Raw genomic sequence first — 24,503 nt, 5'->3', positions numbered from 1 at the left:
GTGGGCGGACCTGAAACCACCACCGAGGGACATCGGCGGGGGTCTCAGGTAAGTCACTGAAGGGGTTTTCACCCCTTCAGCAACATGGCATGGGTGGTGGGAAGGAGAGGGGACCTGCAGTGCCAGGAAAACGGTTTGTTTTCCTGGCACTGGAGTGTCCCTTTAACTCCCAAATGGCAGTTAATTGAGCAGTAAAACCTGAGAGGCATGATCTATACACTAAAACTGCTTCATTAAGCTAAAGTTGTGTAGGTGACTATAGTGTTCCTTTAAGTTTAACTACATAATAATATCATTGTTTTTTTAAGTGTGATAATTCAATTTCTTCCATTGCTTATAATAGTGCTCAATATAGTCTGCTGTCCTACAAATAAAACAAAAATCAATATAGAGAGGAAATGACCTTGTATTTTAATGCATGAAAATATTCAAAACAATTAAAGACATTTAAAATAAAAAAAGATCTTTACAGTTCCTGATGTTTTTGTGCTTGTACAGCGCAGCAATGAGTCCTGACCAAACCAAGAAGAAGATACACCAGTCATGAGCCTCTCATTCTGGTTTATGTGTTCTTTTTACTATCCATCAACAGTTCATGAGATATGAAGATTATCATCCAAGAGCAGTTTTATTTGTCTATTTAGTCAATCTGCCATGACTACACACAATATCTTGGTTACCTGCATCTGGTCTGGTGAATAAAAGGTGTTCCAAAATAACCACCCACCCCCACCAAAAAAAAAAAACCAAAACAGCTCCCAGTGCAGGTGTAGAAGAGATCGGTGATCTTCCGTCTCCTGAACACATGTGTTGTTTTGGAGGAGCTCTTGTGCTCCATCCTTGTCACGGTGGGTTCAGGAGGTAAAGGATACTCACAGATTTGAAGATCTGGAGGAAGAAACAGTGAAGGCTAAGGAACGTTACACACGCAGAAGGCACTATTAGCTGGAGTTTGTCTCCTCTCTGGGAGTTACTCTATACTAAAGTGTGAAGTGATCCACCATGTGTGGGTCCTGCCTGGGAATGATCTGTCCTTATGCTTTGTCATAAACCTCCTAGGTCTACTACTCTCCACTCCCACTCCCCCTCCCTCTCTATTTTCCACCATTCCTTTTCTTTCGTGTCTTTTTTTTCATTCCCTTCTTGCTTGATGTTCCAGTTACTTTAGACATCCATGCCACTTCCTCCCTCCTTTTTTTTTTGTCTTAATGGAGTCCCAGTGCATCTCAGGGGTTACTTAACCCTTTCTGGCGTCACTTTGTCTTGTTGTACCCGGACTCACTATGGGGCTACTATTTGCAAACATCACATATAATTATTCAGGTCCCCACTGTCCACCACTTGAGTTGTTTGCACTTCTGAGACTGGTAGGCAGGGGTGATCTTTTTATGCACAGCAGAGGGACTTATCTTACTCACTAAGAGCAACTTAGCTAGATTCCTTATTGGAAAATGTTTGACATACAATTGCTCTTGTTAATAATGTTTTTTTTTCCGATTTTTTTTTTTCTGTTCCGTTTGCCTCTCTTGGTGTGCATAAGCACAATTAACTTAATTCTTGTTGAGACATGTTTTCAGAGGTGTTACTGGGTTGGACTTTTGTTGTTTTCCGACTTGTTTAATTCTTTATATATGCCTGATATGTCAGACAATTCAGTTTGTTGTGAGATATCTGTTTACATACTGGTGTTCACTTTTTATTACTTGCTAATCTAATTTTCATTTTACGTAAAAGTGTCTTAACTGCTTAAAAATTCATATGCAAACAAACGAAAAAAACTAGGATGGCAGATTATACATGAGTAAGAGAAACCTGAAGATGCACTAAAATGGATTTAAGGATATATGCACTAGAAACAAAAACACAAACACAGTGGTTCTAATAATATATACTCATAATACCATTTATTGATTTTTCTTTAATATTCTAATTACTTTATTGCTATTTCCCAATTTAATTATGTACAATATAATTTTTTTTTAAATAAAATCCTTTCTGGTAATTTCTGCTGCACACAAGTGGTATTTTCCAAAAATGTTATCTAAATAGAACAACATTCTGATGGTTAATTACTTGGTCAAAAATAAATCACTAGACTTGCTCATTGCAGAAAAATTGGGTTCCTCTGAACCACTTCTTCAGAAACTATTATTTTTTTTACTCTAAATCAAGATTGAAAACAAGCATGTTTGTGCTTCCATTAAACTGTTTACACTCAATTTTGGCATGTGGCAGCTCGGGGTTGAAAATCAGAATTTCAGCCTGACCCCTGATTGGCCGGACTGCACTTTCAGCCTGAAACGAAACTCCATATCTAGAAATCACAGAAAAAAAAGCATTCTTTGCTCCTGTGCTATACAAAACAAACAAACACATATTGGTATTTGAGAACAGTTTGTACTTGACGTATATTCATTATAATTAATTTCATGACACAGATTGTAAGAAAACATTGATGACGTGTATTAAAGTAAAAAGTAGTATCAGAAAGTAGTATATTGAGCATGATGAGGGTTTATTGAGAAGAAAACATGAAACCACCCATAAACCTTTGTGACTTACCATAGCATCCATAAATGGAAACGCTGCAAGGTAAAGGAAGGCCTTTCGCGTTTTACTTCCAACGGATTCATCTACATGATGCAGCTTGTTTATTATATAGTACCCCAGTTCACTATATGCTGAAAAAGTAAAAGAGTAAATTAGATTATCCACCTGTCTGCTCAGCTAGTCATTATATAGCAGAGTGCACACATACATAAACAAGAGACACTTACATAGTGTTTCCATATCTTCCACCCATGGAAGGTATGTAAGTTGGACAAGCCGGAGGGGAGTTTACATCATGAGTTCGCCATAGGTCCAATTCATAAGGAGGGTTGTTATCATGCCATGCATGTACAGCAGACTGACAGGCAGGCATTCTGGACAGGGTCATTCAGGGCAGAATATACACAGAGCACTACGGAAGTACTAGGTTCATGTTCTTAATGACCTTATGATACTGAGCATAGCACAAACACATCTAATGATGCATTAGCGCTGTGCCAATTGGTAATAATTCTCTGGTGTCTCAAGATACAGGACACTAGGGAACACAATTTGGAATTCACAATGGGCCTACTAAACCTGGGACACTTAAAAGGCATGCACAAAATACATATATTATTTTTTCTTCATTTAAACAAGTAAGGAAAAGAAGTAAAGATGGTCTGCAGATGGAAAAGAAGAGATAAAAGAAATTGAAACGTATGATAGCCAGCAGTGGTGTATTAAGAGGGACAGTGGGAAAAATTGGAAAAATATGGAAAGGATATAAAAGAATTTATAAACTATTTACATTTTACTGTGGACATTACCCCAACACTGGTGGTAACAGGGTCGGCTCTATTTCAAATTAAAAGGAGGCAAACTATTACTGATATCTTTCTTAACACATTACTACAGAGTTAAGAATAAATTAACAATTTCCTTTATGGAATATTTGATATGACCTGTTAATTTTCATTTCACCTCATCAAATGTTAAAGAAACTGACAGGGAATTACACCCAGTCAATTCTGCAAATATATTAGCAAAAAAAAGGGGATGATCTGCTGAACCAATTACAAATAAAACAACATAGCGTATAACTGTGTATAAAGGCAAATTGTAAAAGTTGCATTCACAAATGGCCACTCACACGTTTACTGAAGTTTGCAAGCCTTGAATATTTTTCTTTTTCCAAATGGAAATTCCAAATCTTCTGTCTGGGTTAGAATCACCATAGATGTATTGGCATATATGTGCTCAAGAAAAAAGTATATATATAAAAAAATGAGATGCATATTCAGAGTAAAGTACAAAAAGAGTATTTAATAACTTACATCAAGATATAAAATCATCAGTGTAGTCCCTCTATGTCACCACCAGGGGTCCTACGCGTTTCATCCAACCAAATAGGACTTCCTCAGGGATTTGTGTGGTGTGTGATCAACAGGTACAAATGAACAAACAATAAACAATAAAAATCCCCTCCCTCCCCAGTCCTTATATATCCCTCAGTGTCCACATAATGAGTAGTCTCCTGCAGGTGTCTCTTCTCTATTTTCCGGGCTGATTTCACGATCTCCTCACATGCGCCGAGTGTTATGACGTCATCACGTCCGACGTCCGATGACGCGTGCGTTCCAGCATGCGTTCCTTTGCCGAAACCCGGAAGTTAGCCGAGAATTGCTGTCTTTCTGCTCCCTGCTCGATCTCAGTCAGGCATATATTTATAGTTAGTGGAAACAAGGAACAGGAGGAAGGGGTAGTAAATACTTCACTCTGCATCAAAGAAGTTCAATACGTAAAAATAATCAATTATCGTTATTCATTTTTTATTTTTTTTTTAATTCTTTATTTTTCCACACGATAGGTAAGGCGAGAAAAGTACAACTTGGAGGCTTGCGCAGAAGCCAATACACAAAAAATCAGTCTTGTAAACACAGTAACTGACAGTAGCCGACATCACAAGCCACTTCTTGAATTCTACACAACTCGCCCCCCATCGAGGATTTTGTGTTTCTTTAAAATTCTATGCTTAACACACGATAGGCATAGCAAGAGCAATACAACTGTGAGGCTTGCGCAGAAGCCAAAATGCAAAAGATCAGTTTCGTAAACACAAAATTTGACAGCAGCCCACTCGGCAAGCCTCGCTATAAATTCTACATCACTTGCCCCCCACCGAGGATTTTGTAATTTTATTCAGGCGATATATCTTATGTAGGAGCCCTAACTCTATCTATGCCAGAGTTAACTTTAGGCATCCTCAATTCTCCATCAGTATACTCACGCCTGTGTGAGGAAAAAATATAAACGAACACATAGACTGAGACAATGAGAAATAGAGAATGAAGAAGATGTGAAAAGTGAAGAAGTAAAAGAAGAAAAGAAGAAGAGATTAAGCGAGGAAGAGGGGAGAAAAAAGAAGAAGAGAAAGATGCGAGGAGTGGGAGGACGAGGGAGGGGGAGGCGAACGAGGTTAATGAGGTCCCCACCGACACTGGACCACGCGGCTCCAGATCCGACCTACACCAGATATCCATCCCAATTATCATTATTCTTCATACATCAATTGATACTATCTATATTGTAAAAATACATACATATAAATAAAAATAAATACAAAAAATATATATAAAAAAATATAAAATTTCTTTCAAGAGCACAAACATTCTTATAGTGAACAAAAGGTGCAATACCCAAATGTATATTGCATTCTTCCCATTGCTTTTTAGTACAAAAATATAGGCCATTTAAGTCGTTTTTGCAGAACCCATTTTAAAAGAAATACTTTCTCCACTCTATATAGTTGTAATGTTATAGGTCTATATTGGAAAATTATATTATATATTTATTTAATTTTCATATAGGGGGAAGGGGGGCGGTTTTTACAACCTACCTCCACAATTTCTTTCAACTTCAAGGCATGCCATTTACAAATTCCAAAAAATATACAATTTGCTTATTATGAGTCCCATTCTTTCAATTTATTAAGCCCCCAAAATTTCATTAATTTGGATCTATTAAATTCAAAATATATGTTAATTAATTTTTTTTTATGAATAGAGATAGAGATGTGAAGCACCCTCTTATTTAAAGGACACATCGCACATCTTAAGAATAATGGAAGACATCACTTGGAAACAGGATTTCATTTGGGTGACTATAGATGTCGCTTCATTGTATACAATCATTAAACATAATAAAGGTTTAAATGCAGTGGAATGGGTCATGGAGGAAGATGAAAATGTTTCAACGGATTTTCGTGAATTCATACTTAAGAGCATTAATTTTATTTTGAAGCATAATTACTTCTTCTTCGATGATTCGTTTTACCTCCAGATTACCGGGACAGCAATGGGGACCAGGTTCGCCCCAGCTATGCCAACATATACATGCGTGATTGGGAATCCAATCACGTATGGAGGGGGCATGGCTGGGCTGCGATCCTGGTCCTATGGAAGCGTTTTATCGATGATGTAATAATGATCTGGCAGGGCTCACGAGAAGAACTACAACTTTTCCTTAACTATATAAGTTTAAATGATTATGGATTAAAATTCACTTATGAGATAGATGTTAAAACAATTCATTTTTTAGATATATGTTTTTTTGTAGAAGATCAAGTCATTCAGTCTAAATGTTATTTCAAAAAAACAGAAGGAAATAGCTATATACATAGGAAAAGTTGCCATCAGGAAAAATGGTTGGAGTCTATTCCAAAGGGGCAACTTATGAGAGTAAGGCGAAATTGTTCGAAAGATCTAGATTACCAGGAACAGGCTAAACATCTGAAAAATAAATTTATAACGAAAAAATATGAACCAACATTATTGGAAAAGGAAATTGGAGAAATTGGAAGGCAAGATAGGAAGAAGTTAATGACATCTAAACCAAAAAAGGCAATTCAAAATAATTACCAATTTTCATTTGTCACACAATATAACACTAATCATTGGAGAATAAAAAAGATTCTAAATAGACATTGGGGTATTTTACGTAAAGATACAATATTGGGAAAAGCACTACCAGAAAAGGCACCAATTATTTTTAGAAAAACATAAAATCGAAAGAATGTATTGGCCCCAAGCTATGCGTTAAAGGTCCAGCGAAAAAAGAATGAAACACATATAAAGAGTTTCAACCCATGTAACTCATGTAAGGCCTGTAAGAATCAAAGATATATACAGAAAAAAGAATTTAACAGTACAATGACTAAAGAATTTTTTTTAAAGTGAAATCCAATATAAATTGTAATACCAAAAATGTAGTGTACATGTTACAATTATCCATGCGGGAAACAATATGTAGGAAGAATGTGCAGGAAATTAAAAGAAAGAATATTAGAACATCAGAATAACATCCGGAAAAAAAATCAACTAAACATATTGTTCCAATTCATTGTAACGGCTGCAGCAAGTTTAACTGGTCAGGTTTTTCCTTCATGGGCATTGAACATGTTGAACCCTATTGGAGAGGGGGCAATCTTGCCAAGAGACTCTCACAAAGAGAGACCTTTTGGATTAATAAATTAAAAACTTTGCAGCCCTATGGATTAAATTTGGACATAGATTTGTGGAGCTTTTTTGAAGATTAAAAAACCTTTTTTTAGTACCTTCTTCTCTATACTTCCTTTGTAAATATTGCATTTTTTCTATGGCTAATAAGACTATAATAGGATCTTTTATGTAGATCCAGGCTACTATCTCTATTCATAAATTTTTTTAATTAACATATATTTTGAATTCAATAGATCCAAATTAATGAAATTTTGGGGGCTTAATAAATTGAAAGAATGGAACTCATAATAAGCAAATTGTATATTTTTGGGAATTTGTAAATGGCATGCCTTGAAGTTGAAAGAAATTGTGGAGGTAGGTTGTAAAAAACGCCCCCCTTCCCCCTATATGAAAATTAAATAAATATATAATATAATTTTTCAATATAGACCTATAACATTACAACTATATAGAGTGAAGAAAGTATTTCTTTTGAAATGGATTCTGCAAAAATGACTTAAATGGTCTATATTTTTGTACTAAAAATCAATGGGAAGAATGCAATATACATTTGGGTATTGCACCTTTTGTTCACTATAAGAATGTTTGTGCTCTTGAAAGAAATTGTATATTTTTTATATATATTTTTTGTATTTATTTTTATTTATATGTATGTATTTTTATAATATAGATAGTATCAATAGATGTATGAAGAATAATGATAATTGATTATTTTTAAGTATTGAACTTCTTTGATGCAGAGTGAAGTATTTACTACCCCTTCCTCTTGTTCCTTGTTTCCACTAACTATAAATATATGCCTGACTGAGATCGAGCAAGGAGCAGAAAGACAGCAATTCTCGGCTAACTTCCGGGTTTTGGCAAAGGAACGCATGATGGAACACACGCGTCATCGGACATGATGACGTCATAACACTCGGCGCATGTGAGGAGATCGTGAAATCAGCCCGGAAAATAGAGAAGAGACACCTGCAGGAGACTACTCATTATGTGGACACTGAGGGATATATAAGGACTGGGGAGGGAGGGGAATTTTATTGTTTATTGTTTGTTCATTTGTACCTGTTGATCACACACCACACAAGTCCCTGAGGAAGTCCTATTTGGTTGGATGAAATGCGTAGGACCCCTGGTGTTGACATAGAGGGACTACACTGATGATTTTATATCTTGATGTAAGTTATTAAATACTCTTTTTGTACTTTACTCTGAATGTGCATCTCATTTTTTTTTTATATATACTTTTTTCTTGAGCACATATATGCCAATACATCTATGAAGATTCTAACCCAGACAGAAGATTTGGAATTTCCATTTTGAAAAAGAAAAATATTCAAGGCTTGCAAACTTCAGTGAAAGTGTGAGTGGCCATTTGTGAATGCAACTTTTACAATTTGCCTTTATACACAGTTATACACTATGTTGTTTTATTTGTGATTGGTTCAGCAGATCATCCCCTTTTTTTGCTTATACTGTGTGGAAGACAAGAGGAAGTCTTTTGGGATACTATTGGAAATCTTATCCTATACAGGAAAGTTTCTTTCTGCTGATATAAATTAAGCACTTATTACACTGTGGTGGGTGTACACACACATTGTTTCTTTTTGTACTTCTGCAAATATATTACTCAGGAGTGAGAGGGCTGAATGGCTTGAAGGTTACAAAATGCAGATCACAGTTCATTAAAGGACCACTATAGTGCCAGGAAAGCACTACAGTGCCCTGAGGGTGCCCCCACCCTCAGGGATCCCCTCCCGCCGGGCTGGATGGAGAGGAAGGGGTTAAACTTACCTCTTTCTCCAGCGCCGGGCGGGGAGCTCTCCTCCTCCTCTCCTCCTCGTCGGCTGAATGCGTATGCGCGGCAAGAGCTGCGCTCGCATTCAGCCAGTCTCATAGGAAAGCATTTACAATGCTTTTCTTTGGACGCTGGCGTCTTCTCACTGTGATTTTCACAGTGAGAAGCGCGGAAGCCCTCTAGTGGCTGTCAGTGAGACCGCCACTAGAGGCTGGATTACCCATTTATATATATTTCTCTGAAACTGCTATGTTTATTGAAAAAAGGGCTAACCCTAGCTGGACCAGGCACCCAGACTACTTCATTAAACTGAAGTGGTGTGGGTGCTTATAGTGGTCCTTTAAAGATCTACACAGTGACATTTTTTTGTTTTGTCTCCTTATTCTAGCACATTGGCGTAAAAATCAAGCAATGTATGCAAGTGTAGACTGACAGCTTTAATTTTAGGGGGACACTCTCAGCACCAAAACCACTTAAAATGACCGCAATTTCAGAGAAACAGTAAGGTTTACATTTTTAGACATTAAAGCAACACACTTAAAATACATACAGGGTTATTTACTAAGCTTTGAATTATTGGGAATTCAAAATACACTTCAATTTCTAAGCCAAAATAGCCAAACTGGAAAAATTAATCTTCAATTAAACTATATTATCTGTTCAACCATTTTAGTGTAAAATATTAAATTAAGTTTGAATTACCAATAATTCCCAACTTTACAAATAACCCTTCTAGAATAAAATCACAATAGCTATATTTTCAACTGGCCTTTTCTTGCATGAATTAAAATAACCATATCCTGCTTGGCAAAAATTACTACTTGCCCAACAAATGATAGGATGTATGTAGAAAAATATAATGCTCCCCCGTTTGCAATTTGAAATATGAAAGCAAGTGTCTTTATGTACTCTCTTAGCTATAATTTCCAATGTACTTGAACAAATCACTTTGTCACTTTGTCACTTTCTGCACACATATAGACTACTCTGTGTTAAAAGTACAGCTGTCAGGCCAATCATCTATACATTGTGTATGCCAGCAAATGTATAGGTGAAAGGTTATTTTGTTATACATTTTTCTTAACCTTTAAGAGTTCAAGACAGCCACACTGCCTCTTAGTGATGTGATGGTATCTCACATCACCAATAGTGAAAACCCACACTCATTTAAGTATTGTGGCTGCTATCAATCTCATCCAGTGTACCGTGTTGGATAAAAAGAGGGCATACTTCAGGTTAAGTATATATATTTTAATCTACACATTTTTTTTTTTTTAATTAATTTTGCCAGTACAATGTTTACTCTATACCTAAAGATAAACTTTTCATCCACATGATTTGTGGAGGATAGGTACACTTTAATAAGCTTATTGTGATTAAATAAATTAAGCCTGGGTGAAGTAGTATTATACCTTGCACTGTGTGATGGCATTATTGCAATATAAATTCAGGTTATTCACTTAACCTGTAAAAATATTTTCAACTCTGATACTTTTTCAACTCGTTCATTTTAGCCTAAAATGTGCAATTCAATAATGTATTTCACTCCCCTCCAGCCATTCATAATACACTTTTGTCATCAAAAATGGAAAGTCTTAGAAGTACCTATGAGTGTATGAAACACAGCAGCCACAATGCCAGCTACGACCATACACAGTACAGCCTTCGTCCTATCCCGCTTGCTGTTCACAAAGACTAGGCCTACGTTCTTAAAGTCGCTCATGGGACCCGTGAAAAACTTCATGAGGGAGTAAGCCAAACCGTAGCTGGCAAGCATCTCAATGGCATCTTCTTTGACCGCAGCAATTCCTCTATTTAATGCCTGAAAGGAAACACAATTACAGGTTTCAGTCAGATGTGATAAGGGAACATTTGACATCTTTTAAGCAGGAAAAATCCAATGCTATTACAAATATATCTTGGTCTTATAAATGGATATAAAAAAGTAATGCGAGAAAGAGGAAGCTTAAAGGGTACTCATATAGTGGTTAACCCAGAAATTAAAGAAGTTAGTGAAAGAGAAAAAGTGAGTGCCCTTAAAATGTAACTTTTATTAGTAATAGTAAAATTAGGGTCTGAATGTCCTAAATAGGAATACTATTCATAAATAGAAATGTGTACAAAGATATTTACAATCTATTAAACATAGGTTGTAAACCAATGTATTGGCTATCTCTGGTAAATGACCTATTTATGAAGAAATATGTAAATATTGGACCACTATAAAAATAATGGTCAAATTCCCAGGTTGAAATAGGTCATAATGGAAATCTAACTAAATAAACTAAAGTATATACAGAAAAATGAAAGTGATAGTTACACTAGAGTATATACCAGAAAGGTGGACATGATAATTACTGAGAGTGTATGATCGTAATGAAGTTCTGTTCAAAAGTTTCCAGAAACCTTTATCCAGTAATGCGTGCAAAACGAGGTTTTGCAATTCACATGAGCTATATACATTTGAATCACTGTATTGTAGCAGGTTTATTGTCTAGATACAAAGTAACATAGCTGCAGCATAAAAAAGGAAAGATCTTGTAACAAATCTCTAAATAGAGCTGAACAAGTAGTGTGCCTTGTGCCATGCGAAATTATCAATCCGCATGGACTATATACGGTATTGACTCTGTATTGTAGCAGGTATGTTTGTCAAAATACAGAGTATCCTAGCTGCAGCATACAAAAAAAGGGAATATGATAACAAGACTTTTTTTTTTTTTTTTTTTTTTATTCTTTATTTTTGGTGCAAATAGGATTAACAAACATTCCTGTGGTGCCACGACAGCAGACACAGGTGGAATACTGCTTACAAGGTCATGGCGATATACAGTTGCACATTTTTGTTATGAAATAGGATAACATGCTAGGAACACTTATTGTAATTCAAGAAACACTTATATGTAAAGTTAACGAGAATCATTGCTAAGAATATCATGTCGTTCTATACTGGAATGCATAACATCTAATAGGTGGGTTAGCGCAGTACTTAACCAAAGATCAAGAGGTGGCTTGCATTGTGTAGGTAAAACTCTAACGGCAGGCTATGTAATATGCATGTATGTGCGCTGTGTACAACCACTACATCGCGCTCAATAAATGAAATAGTCGCAGGATTAGCAAAGTGCATTGCGATAGTTATAGTGCCACATCAACAGCTACCAGTTATGAGAGCTACATCTACAGAAAACAATATCACAATTTTGGAAATACTATACACTTTTGACATAATAACATCAAGGCTGGTTGCAAACGTGACTTAGATATTTCTAGTTAGGCTTAGACTATTGGTTAGTTTAGGCACTGTATCCGATAGAAATTCCCAGAGGGAGGCTCCCCAGATAAATCAGGCTAAAGTCTCTCTATGAGATCAAAATAAAGGAAACATGCTAGTAAAGTAAAATTAAACAGTTGTTACTCAGTTCCCATGCTCAGTACTGAGGTTAGCCAATGCCTCTCTCAGGTGCCCCACTTTCCTGCCAAGTAAGTCCCTGTTGCTGGCCTTGTTGCCCCGCCGAGTAGGGTCCTGCATGCATGGTTTGGAGGGAATTGTAGGTACGATAAAACAGGCTTAACTGTGGATCAATAATGATAACAGGGAGCGGCTAGGTAAGTTTGGCAATTGCGGGTCTGTGTCCTCCGGTGTTAGGGGACTTGCAGCGCGGATAACAGAGCTGCGGAGGGTTGTTCTGCCACTTTCAGCCGATGCCCTTGCTGTGTGCTAGCCCAGGGCGTGGATGCGAGTTGAGGCTTAGGGAGTCCATATAGCCCTGTGATTTCTGTTGGTTGTCGCTGTGTCGGGGACTTGGGGTGATGCGGTGATCCCACAGGTGTGGTTGGTGCCGATTGGCTGCACCCTGCTTTTCCATGTGGGGCTCTGCTTCATTTGTTCTCCGGCGTGAGCGCAGCGATGTGTGTTCTGACTGGGGCCCACGGCTTAGTTCATGGGCTGGGGCGAGTCCCTTAGGCCTTCTCCGTGCCGGTGGGTGACGCTGTGATGCGTGGCCCTTTTGCCCGAGTGATCTGGGTACACGGGGTAAGCCTCTGCCGGAACGTTGTGTGCTGCGGCATCGACGTGTTGGGCAGACATGTTTGCGTTGGTGCCCTGCTCGGATGGTCTTTGGTGCTGGGCGATGCCTCAACCATCGAGCTGTTTGAGGCGGGTCGCTGGGTTGCGGTCGCTTCGAGGGAGCAGGAGGCCAGGCTGGTGGGGTTTGATTCAGCTTACGCTCCAGCTTCCTCCAGAATGCTTCGAAATGGAGGTTAAGTCGTGTAAGAATATCATGTTTGTCGAGTGAGCCGTCGGCACATGTCGGATCCGCCATTTCAGGTGGGCCTCCGGTTGCGGGCGACTTTCCATTTGTCCCGGTGTGCGATGCCATTTGTGGCTCCATCTGGCTCCAGGCAGGTAGCAGAGTGGCCCGCTGTGTGCCCTTTATCGTGGGCGACCAGTGGGTGTTCGATACTGCCGGTTGTGTCGCTCGTTTGAGTCGTTTTCTGCTCGTTTTGTGGAGATTGTGCTGGAGCTCATGGAAAACACGACTCTCCACCATGATGGTTAGGCCCCGCCCCCCATGATAACAAGACTTTTATCGTAGTGATCTGTGTGCCAAGCGATATGGGACGCTGCACAAACACTCTGATAGTTAGTGCACTATATATCAGAGCACTGCTGCAAAAAGCTTTTATGCATAATTAGTTAGCACAAATGAATAAATAACCGCTCAGGCTGTTGAAATAATGAAGCTGTTAATGTCACAAAAAGTCGGAGAAGAGGACAGAGAGTCTGATCCTCAATTGATATAATATTCTAGTGCTGCCTGAAGCATAAGCGGTTAAGCCAACTCGGGGTCGTGAAACAAAAAGAGTGTCCGATCTTAATGGAATGTTAAATGAAAGTGAAGTCTCAAGACCGCCGAGTTCCCCTGACGCGCGCGTTTCGCCCACAACTCAGAGGGGATATAAAATCGTTTATTTTCTGCAACTATTTTTGCATATGGATACATAGTGCTTGTGTGTACCATGCTTTAGTATATCTTGATCCAGTAAGATTAATTGTTTAGCTGTGTGGCTTTGCCTTTAAAGATATTTATACCTTATTTTGACCATTTTTACAGTTGTACATGAAATATTTAATAACATGTAAGGATTTCAATCACCAGTTTTTTTCTATTGGGCATAGCGAGTATTCAGCATAATTAGGGACATAAAAATAAAACACACAGTGACATATAGAGTGTAATGGTAGCTCATGTTTTTTTTCATGTATTTCTATAAGCCTCTACTATGGACAGTTTGACAATTCCAGGATGACCATCTCTATACTAAAAAACTGTTATCTGGTAATTCTAGCCTTATTTACTAAAGTTGTTTGATTTATGTAAAGAACATTTTGTGACTAAGTGTAAAACAGCGCATAACAAAACATATATAGAAACTGGACAGCTCTGTTTCACTATAGTCTAAATATCAACTATTTTTGTCTGTAATACAACACTGCAGTGCTCCAAACCCATACAGAAATAGATAATGAGGAATACACATTGTGCCTGCAGACATTTTCACTCGTACATAACTATAGATACATTAACATAAATGTTGCCCTCTTAGTAGGTGCAAGGAAGACTTTACTGTGTGTGCACAATATGATGATAACTGGTTTCCCCAAAATAAAAACAAAATAGAATATCCACGGCGGTAGGTCATTAGGTTCACATGGAAAAGGTTAAGACCCCACTTCAAAAAAGCAATAAAATGTGACGATTGATCCTTCCTTTTGGTTGTTTGACAGTTGTCACAAAGAGTGTTAGATTCCATGTAATAATAGTACTGAACCACAAAGAAAGGGAGACCTGTGTAAATTGTGTCAATTCTTGATACTGAATTAAAATGCATAAATAAATACATACTGCATTCACTTGCAATCATTCAATACATACTCAAAGTACGGGGGGAAATACACAACAATAATTCAACTCCTCCACCAGAATGCTCATATGACACTCATTTGTAATGTCACTTGATACTGCGAATTACATACTTGTTTAGAATTTGCATACAAGATGCTCACACAGAGAATGACATGTACAGTTGTCCTGGAGTGTCCTTGAGACCTCAGAAGGCATAGTATGCATTATATTCCACGCAGGACACTTCCTGCCTGAATGTCAGTATTGTACAATATACAGATTAAAGAACAGCGCACACATAAGAATAAAGTTTTAATGCCCAAATGCCCAGGCACAGAACACCCCCAGATCACCAGGAGCAGTACCCCCAATGTGAGTGCCCCCAGATGCATAGAACCCCTGATGGGATTGCCCGTCAGATGCCTAGGCACAGTACCTCCATTTTTGTTTCTACCAATTGTACATTGCAGAGTATTTAAAACATTAACTAGCAATGCATTCTTAAAAAAAAAAAAGAAAAAAATTTGATAGCTTGCTCTGCTGTTCCATAGGTGACAGTTGTTCATAAGTTAATTTTTTCAATAATAAAATTTATTTGTAGTTGCCAGAAATGTATGCTCCTCTGAGAGTCTGTTTTCTATTATGTTTAAAAAAAAAAAAAAAAAAATTTCTTTACCTGTTAAATTCATGGCGTTATCTGCAGATAAAACTACCGCAACAATAGACAAGCAGGAAAAGAGCTACAACTGCAGCTGCAATGGATGTACTGGTGTAATTAAAATAATTAAGCCCTAAACATGATGACTGCATAAAAGAAAATTACAGATTTAATTCTATGCCTGATGAGGATCTGTCACAGTCTGTACACAGATGTAGTATTTGATACTTGGATGATTTTCTCATGCTTTGTAACCAAGCGTGTCATCACACATAGCCGACTCTAAAAATGACACTCTAGGCACACTCTGGGCAACAACTCAATTTAAGTGCATTTGACATGTTTTGTCCTTGCATTCATTTTCTCCACATTGATTTTTTTTATATATTTTAAAGGTTTGCAGCTTTTTTTCTACAACTTTAGCCACACCTCCTCTTTTCACAAGGCAGCTGCCTAATTAGTAGTACTCTGGGTACATGCTCAGCTCAGCCAATATGAGATCAATGTGAGTGGAGCTGCTACAGGGCCATCTTTAATATTGATTGGGCCCTGGGCAAGCATTTGATGGGGCCCCCTAACCCCCACTCCCTGACATGCAATCACGCTCTCCACTTCCCAACGCAGTACCATTTCCCCATGCTTGCAGAGTTGTATTTAGCACTGAGCTGTATTTGTGTGTTTGAATGGAAGCATTTTTTTGTATGGAGTATATTTGTGTAAATGTAGGGGTGTTTGTACGTGGTGTTGGTGTTTGAATGCAAGCATGCATCTATGTGTAGTTGTTTTTTTGAATGCTGGGGTGTGTTTATATATATTTTTGGTGTTTAACACAAAGGTGTGTTTGTATGTATTGTTGACGTTTCAATGCAGCACAGTGTTTGTATGTAGTGTTGAAGTTTGAATGCAGGAGTGTACTTGTGTGTAGTGTTGGCGATTTGAATGATGAGATGTATGCACTCAGATTGCGTGCAAAATGTTCCAATCATAGGCCTCTCTATGAGAAGCATGAGATTGGACATTGCAACTTCCTTTGCGATATCAGACTGGAGAGGCAGAGCAGCGCTGGAAGCTTAGAACAGGCTAATAGTGGCAAAGGATTAGAGTAACCCTTTAATTTAATGAAGTGGTTTTGTTGTGTAGACCATGCCCTGCAGTATCACTTCTCAATATTCTTCTACTTAGGAGGTAAATCACACTTCTCCTGAAAACCTAATCCATTTTTTAGCCCTGTCTATTTTTTTATCTACCCTTATTGCACAGTCTGTTTTACCCCTTAAGGACCAAACTTCTGGAATAAAAGGGAATCATGACATGTCACACATGTCATGTGTCATTAAGGGGTTAATTCAGAATTTCACCTCATGCATGTGATTAACGTTCAATAAACGTAGCTGGAAAACTTCTCAAGTAAATACACTGAAATAACCAGGGGATGTGGTAATGGCTGCAAAAACAAACAAAAATGATTTAACAATGGTAGTACAACGCAGGGGGTACATCTCAAAGACAGAGAAGTTAAATAAATGGAGAGCTACTTTATATCTTTAGTGGGTGGTGCTCAAAAAAATGCTCTTGATGCAGGATAGGTGTGTGTATGGGGGGGCGGGTTAAGATCCATTCAATTACTCCCACAAACCCAGGCTAATAATGTTAGCCTTCGTACATATATCTGACAAGTATGGGCATTAACCCCTTTTATGGCATGGCTAATTTAATTATATCATGACAGCCCTTGCATGTCATTTCTCATGAGGGGGTTTGAAAATGGATGTCATCTTCAGCCTGAAATTCTCTTCAACGCGGTATTATTCAGAAAATTGCTGTCAAAATAGCGGTCTTGAATACATACATACATTTCAAGTATGTCCACTATAGTAAGGAGGTATTTGATTTAAAGCGATACCATTTAAGATACCATGATAAGATGTTATTTGTCATTTTATTGAACTTGACAGATCATTATATATGCAAGCCCCTCCTCCTAGCTTTAAAGCTGGTCGAGAATTATGGGAATATTTGAGGTGTCAAGGTTAGTTATTACTGTTTTAGATTTTGAGGACAGAGGTTTCTACCTTTCAGAGGTAGAGGTGTGCTCAGTTTTGACACACAAAGTGTTTATAGAGGATCCGGGGCTCTCATTTTTTTTAGTTAATTGTCCACATGTCTAATACCAAATTTTATATGAAAATATGGACTGAATTGATTGCATTAAAAACAAAATTAAGACCTACCTAAATAGGAAAAAAGTGGGGGGAAAACCCCAGAATTGCTTATGAATTCAGAAATATTTCTTTGCACAGTTCTACTGTGCTCAGCACTGCAACTCTTACAATTTCCAGCCAGGATCCCCTGTTGTTCTAGTACCAAGCATATCCACTATCTATGTGGCTTAGAGAGGGATACAGGTTTACAACACAGCGTACATATCTGTGAGTCACTCCTTAATGTGTTACACCATAATAAAAGGCACCAAATTGACACTGCAGTTCAAAAATGCAAGGTCACTACAATGGTAGGCATGCTATTGGTACAATAGCATTTGGCATTATTAAGTTGACATTTTAACATCTATGTTTTTTAAAGTGAATCCTTTACATGAAATGTTTGATAGAGTGAGAAGGTTTTAGAATTGCTATGGTAACATGATTACCCAGAAAGCTGGCTCAACATCAAAGAGAAACTTCTAGAAATGAAATTGGCACCTGCATGCATTATGACAGTGTTTACTTCCCGTGTTCACAAAAAAAAAAAAATCTATTCTGATTGTTTTTAGTAAGGAAAAGAATCTGTGAGAAGCAATGATGCAGTAGATGGCTCATAGCTGGAATTTTACAGTTATGGTACCAAAATCAGTACTAGTTTATTTAGGGAAAGTAAACGTATCAGATTTTCAGGTTAAGTATGTGAGGACATGCATTATTTTTTTTACTTTGCTGAAGCTGTTAATAGTGGTCATTTCCCTTTAAACACTTAGCAATTTTTTATTACTATCACATCTATAATAATCTTACCCCCAGATCAATTTTTTTTTGTGAATTGTGATTGCTTAGTTCCATATTATTACTATTTATAACCTAAAAATGATGTATTTTACAATAGTAGAGATAACAGGTCACGTAATCTGGTGTTAGAAATTGTTATTTCACACTACCGTTCAGTGGATTTTAGCAATCGCAGGGAAATTATGTTACTGAGGTCATGGGGAAAAACAAAACATTAGTAAACAGTTAAGTTTAAAAAAAAAAAAAAAAAGGATATTCTAAAAAAATCTGCACTATGGATCGTAATAATAATAATAATCATAACAATAATAATAATGATAACAACAACAATATTCAAACCTGTAACCATTAGAACATAAAACCGTACAGCTAGTTTAGCAGGATAGTCCAAACTTCAGGACTTTTCTGTCAGCTACCCAGGGAATTTCACTTTGAAGTGCAGGGGGGGGGGGGGGGGGGGTGCATTATTACACCTAAGTGCCGAGCAAAGAGCATTTAGTGCATTCAGCCCATGGGCAAAATGCTTTAATAGCGTTCTGCACAAGTGCAGCTAATTTGGGATTAGCCAGCACAATGGTCAGTCATCGTGCATTCACTCCAGGCTGACACGTACACTTTTCCGATAGGGCAAGCAAGAGCGCTTTAAAAAGAGCATAAGTTACATCTAGCACAACCGGTACTCTTCAAATAATACAGGGTTAACCTAAAAGATTATTCAACAAGCAGAGAATTATGTTATATTTTATTATTACAATGAACGACACATTTTAGGACAGAATGCAGTATTGGAAATGTGTTGTTAACCCTCTGTCACATTATATTGTTAAAAAAAGAAAAATATACGTATGGGATGGGGGGGGGGGGGAGGTTAGAGGGGGGTCAATATGTACTATATCAGTACAAAAGAGGTTTTTACCTCTCCATTGCCCCCACACCATGCATGGAGTGGAAACATAAAAGCAAACTAATGAACAACTGGTGGCTCATCAATGTAATAAAAAAAAAATAGCAACTGGGCAGTTATTGCTACACATTCATTTTTACATGGCTGTTTCAGATATAAATATTTTTTTAAACTTACATATTTAATTTTAATGGTTAATTTCACAGGCCTAGTGTGCTTTACTACTTCAAAGAGCCAAAATTTGTTTTTCTCCGGGCCTCTTGAATGCAGCACTACTCCACTTGTAGATCTTTGCCAGGTTTCTGGGTAACTTATAGAGACATGCCCTTATTTTGCCATGCCTTTATCATACTCAACAACGTCAAACTTTGAAGAGACTTCTAACACTGGCGAACCCTAACAAACCCTATCCCTAGATAACACAAACCCATAACATTTCCCTGCTCGGCAAATTGGCACTAGGCTGATGTTATGGAGCCAAATCACATAAATGACATGCCTTGGTTGTCAGCTGAGTCACACAATAACTGTGACATGCTCCCTGAGCCAATTTTCCTTTATTGTTGTATTACATCACTTGTGAGCCACACAGCAATAGTATAATAAATGCCAATCTCGGCATGCACTAGGCAGATTCGCTGCCTGACAAACAGCAGTCAGATGACAGGGATATACTCTGTAACAATATTGTTTGACTGGCTCATGACTGAGGCACCCAGCAATAACACAATATATTCTGCAACTGGAATGTAAGGGGACTTCCACTACCACCAATGATTTACAGTGTAAAATGACACCCAACTGTACTGGCATAGTGCCAAAGTCATCAGATGCCTAGCAGTACCCCAGGACAGTGGCGTACACACAACCCATGGGGCCCCGGTGCGAAAACTGATTTGTGTCCCCCCCCACGCGCGCGCTTACTCTGCGCGGGCTGGGGCCACAACACATGGCGGCGGGCACCTGGTCGCAGGGCTGCGACCCGTGCGACCGCGGTATGTACACCAGTGCATGCATAAACACATACACTTAAAGGACCACTACAGACACCGAGATCACATCAGCTCAATAAAGTGGTCTGGGTACCAGGTCTCTCTAGTTTTAACCCTGCAGCTGAAAACCTAGCAGTTTCAGAGAAACTTACAGTGAGAATAAATCACAGTGAGAAGACGCTGAACGTCCATAGGAAAGCATTGAGTAATGCTTTCCTATAGGCGGTTTGAATGCGCGCGTGGCTCTTGCCACGCTTGCGCATTCGGAGCTCAGAGGCGGATCGGGGCGGAGAGATCCCCAGCGCCAAGAGAGTCCAGCGCTGGAGAAAGGTAAGTGCTTAAGACACACATACACACTCTCATGAACAGACGCACACATTTACTGACAGACACACACTCAGTGACAGACATAGATACACACTCTCACTAACAGACGCACACAAACATACTCAGTAACAGACACACACACTAACACACACACTCTAACACATCCACACTCACTAACACACACACTAACATACACTCACACACTCACACACTAACACATGCTTTTTTTATTTAATCCCCTCAGCCTCCTTACCTGTGGGAGAGCTGAGGGGATTCCCTGGGGTCCAGTGGGGCTGCTGGCCCTGCTGTTACCCGGCGGGCAGGCAGGCTGGCGGACGCGCGAGGGAGCACTGTCCCCTGAGTGCTTCCTCTTCAGCTCCCTCGCGTGCCGCGTACTGATGCCGGAGCCGGAAGATGACGTCATCTTCCGGCTCCGGTTTCAGTGCGGTGCGCGAGGGAGCTGAAGAGGAAGCACTCAGGGGACAGTGCTCCCTCGCGCGTCCGCCAGCCTGCCTGCCCGCCGGGTAACATAAGGGCCAGCCTTGGGGGGCCCTGAGGTGGCCGGCTCCTGGGCCCCCCAGGAGAAGAGGCTGGCCCAGTGACATACATACCTGGGACGCAGGGCGGCCGGGCCCCCTGGTGGGCCGGGCCTCTGCGACCCCGGTATGTACGCCACTGCCCCAGGAGACTATTGCTGGATTTCCTAACTTGGGAGAAGTCCAGCAATAACGAAGTTTTACTGCAATTAAGGCTTATAAGTTGCAGTTCATTAACTGGATAAATGATAAGGCCATTGAGGGTAATACACCATCACAACAGGTTTTTTACGTGTGGTTTAGGACAAATTTGGTAAAACAAGATATACTGTGTACCCCGTTTCAGAAATGTCTAACATTAGTTCTACTTATAAAGTAGAGAAAGAATGCAAGTTTTAATAGGTACTGATGATATACATTGTGAGACCTTGTGAATATGTTAACGATAGGACACATAAAATAGCTGATATGCCATATGAACAGGCAGTATAGGGCACAAATGAAACAATTGATCAAATGCACTATAAAGTTGAGAATGTATCTCTTGAATCATATGAATGTTTTCCTACTAAGATTATCACAGTCATAGACTAATACCTAATGCTGACGGTTTGATTGCCACAGGTCACTTATTAAGGGGTGCAGTTTCAGTGATTTCTCAGCTTTCTCATATAAATGCTGTAAAATTTAACAGAATGAACAGAAACTTTAATGCTGTAAAAATGTATTTTGATATTGATAGACCATATGGTTAATTTATTATCTACTGCTATGTCTGATTTGAGAACTATAGATAAGGAGCTAAAAACAGTGATATTGCTAAATCAATTAACATCCATGAGATTAATGTTTAGTAATAATAAAGCTGACTGTAATTTGTTAAGCATGGATTTGGTTAGTTAATAATTTGGCTTAAACGAGAGACAGTCTAAAATACTGTTACTGGCATATAATGTAAGTGAAGTAAAACAAAAAAAACTAATTCAGAGAATTACTACAGGGATGGATTATCTACTATGAATTAATTATACCAAGATATACAACTAATTGGGAAGTAATAAATATTGGACATTTGATTCTGCAGGACATGTTTCTTTGATTAAAGTGCACCCTACTTTTAATTATATTTCATATTTATGTCACCAATGGTTACATGCGCATGCAGAAGATTGTACAGACCAATGACATTTGCTATGTACTCGTATAGCATTAAGATCGCTGTGTGGTATGCATGGGAATGGAACAGATTGTTGACACCAGAACCTGTAACATTGCCATATATTATGGTAGAATCATTGAGTAATGAATCGCATAGCATACTTAGTAGGGACACACAATGTGTACAATTCCATCTTCAAAACCTCTGTTAGTTACATAAATAAAACAAATTCTTGCTATGGGATGCAACTAACAATTTTCATTTAATCAAGAATATCTAAGGAAAAAGTTAAGTGTAAATATTCTGCACATTGAAATTAAGTTCCCAATTATGACAACCTTTCTGGTACAGTGAAACAATATGAAAATTAAAGGAATCCTATAGTGCCAGGAAAACAAACCCGTTTTCCTGGCACTATAGGCTCTTGGAGTGCCCCCCCTCCCTCGGCGCTGAAGGGATTAAAACCCCTTCAGCCACTTACCCTAATCCAGTGCCGGACTCCCTCGGCGCTGGTGACCTCTCCTTCCCCGCCGACGTCAGCTTCCGAGTGGAGCCGAACGTGCATTCAAACCCTCCTATAGGAAATGCTTTCTATGGGCGGGTTTGAATGTGCACGCGCCTCTGGCTCAATGCTTTCCTATGGGGATTTTATTTGATGCTGGACTCCGTGACGACATCCAGTGTCAAATAAGTGCAATTTACTCAGTGTGGCTGTCAGGGAGAAACTTCTCTGAAACTGCTATGTTTTCAGCTGCAGGGTTAAAACTAGGGGGACCTGAAGTGGTCTGGGTGCCTATAGTGGTTCTTTAATATAGGTTTTACCCATGAGATTATTTATGGTTTAAATAAAAGGATTAAAACAGTATTATTAAGAGCTGATTTACACGTCGGGAACACTCATACTTGGATAAAGTCTCTAGGTAAATCCTAAGGAGGAGTGTGGCCTTCCATTTATATATTAAAATTATATTAAAATTAGGAAGAAATCTTGGAAAATATAGCTAGTGGGTTATTTAGTGGAATAAGAGGTTTATTTGGACTTATAGGTTATACTAAGTAAATCAATATGTTTACTGTTGCTATCATAATGTATTGTTTTATTCACAGATTACTTGGAAAAATATACCGTGTAAAACTTGAAGATGGGAAAGATAGTGATTGAAGAAATTGATAAACAATATGCATACTTTTCTTAATTTTCCAACTGATTCCAACTAATGCATAACTAGGTTTGATATGATTGTATCATTTTATTTTATTTTTAATTTTTTTTAACACATATGGATTTGAAATAACAGGGAAGCAAAATTATTTAAAATAATAATAGCAATATCCTGTTAACATGATGTTATGAAAACGATTGATCCTGATTGTATTCTGATACAACACAATTTGCTATGTACTATACAAATGTTACTGCAATGGGTTATTGAGCAATAACTAAGGCCGGCGCTACCATCAGGCAAATAAGGCATTCACCTGGGGTGCTGGCGCCTGTTGGGGGCACACACCTAGAGGTTTCCTGGTGGGCTGCCCTGCTGCTGCTGTCTGGGGCTGGAATGCTGGGTGAGCGACTCCTTAGCCACCCCCCAGCGCAGTCATTTACCGTCTGGATTCCCTCTGCAGCCGATTACCTTCTCAGGGAGCGGGGTTTAATGTAACCCCAGCACCTGAGCAGAGCACTGTGTAACACACTGTGCTTCCTGCAGGCAGGTGAAGCCAGGACATGAGCTGGTATCCGGGCAGCCCCCTGCCTGTGAGCACCGGAAGATAGTAAAAATAAAGCAAGGTAGGCACACTCCAATAATTAATGCAGACTAAATCCAAAATTGAGCTAAGAATATGGTATTGGGTGCTCACTTTACATAAGGCTCTATCCCCAAAAGCCCAAATAAGTACAAATATAAATCAAGTAAGGAGCACTACCATAAATGTATACATACAAAACAAATCTTTATTAAATGGGTATACAGTAATTGAATATCTCATTAATTATGAAACAAAGAAACAATCATATATGCAAAGCAACAACCACAAAAACTCTGGAAATGCATAAACGTCAAATACGTAGTGCATGAATAGTGAACACCGGAAGCACAGTGAAGGGAGCAGAAAGCAGCTGGTGCACACAGTGCACGGCTCTCCTGCTCCCCCAGCAGAAAGAACAACTTC

General features: G+C 38.6%; 1 protein-coding gene across 1 annotated transcript in view; it reads right to left on the bottom strand.

The window, feature by feature from the left end:
* The window catches only part of ANKH (ANKH inorganic pyrophosphate transport regulator), a 154,309-nt gene that overhangs the window by 69,984 nt on the left and 59,822 nt on the right, over positions 1–24,503 (bottom strand). The window contains exons 2-3 of the mRNA XM_063451849.1: positions 10,450–10,666; positions 2,563–2,681 (exon numbers count right to left, since the gene is read on the bottom strand). Of these exons, the coding sequence (XP_063307919.1) occupies positions 2,563–2,681; positions 10,450–10,666 (336 nt within the window). The remainder of the gene's footprint in view (positions 1–2,562; positions 2,682–10,449; positions 10,667–24,503) is intronic.

The sequence above is a fragment of the Pelobates fuscus genome, chromosome 4, assembly GCF_036172605.1.
Source record: "Pelobates fuscus isolate aPelFus1 chromosome 4, aPelFus1.pri, whole genome shotgun sequence".
Taxonomy (NCBI): domain Eukaryota; kingdom Metazoa; phylum Chordata; class Amphibia; order Anura; family Pelobatidae; genus Pelobates; species Pelobates fuscus.
Note: the sequence above shows the minus strand (reverse complement) of the source record. Positions and strands in the feature narration are given on the sequence as shown.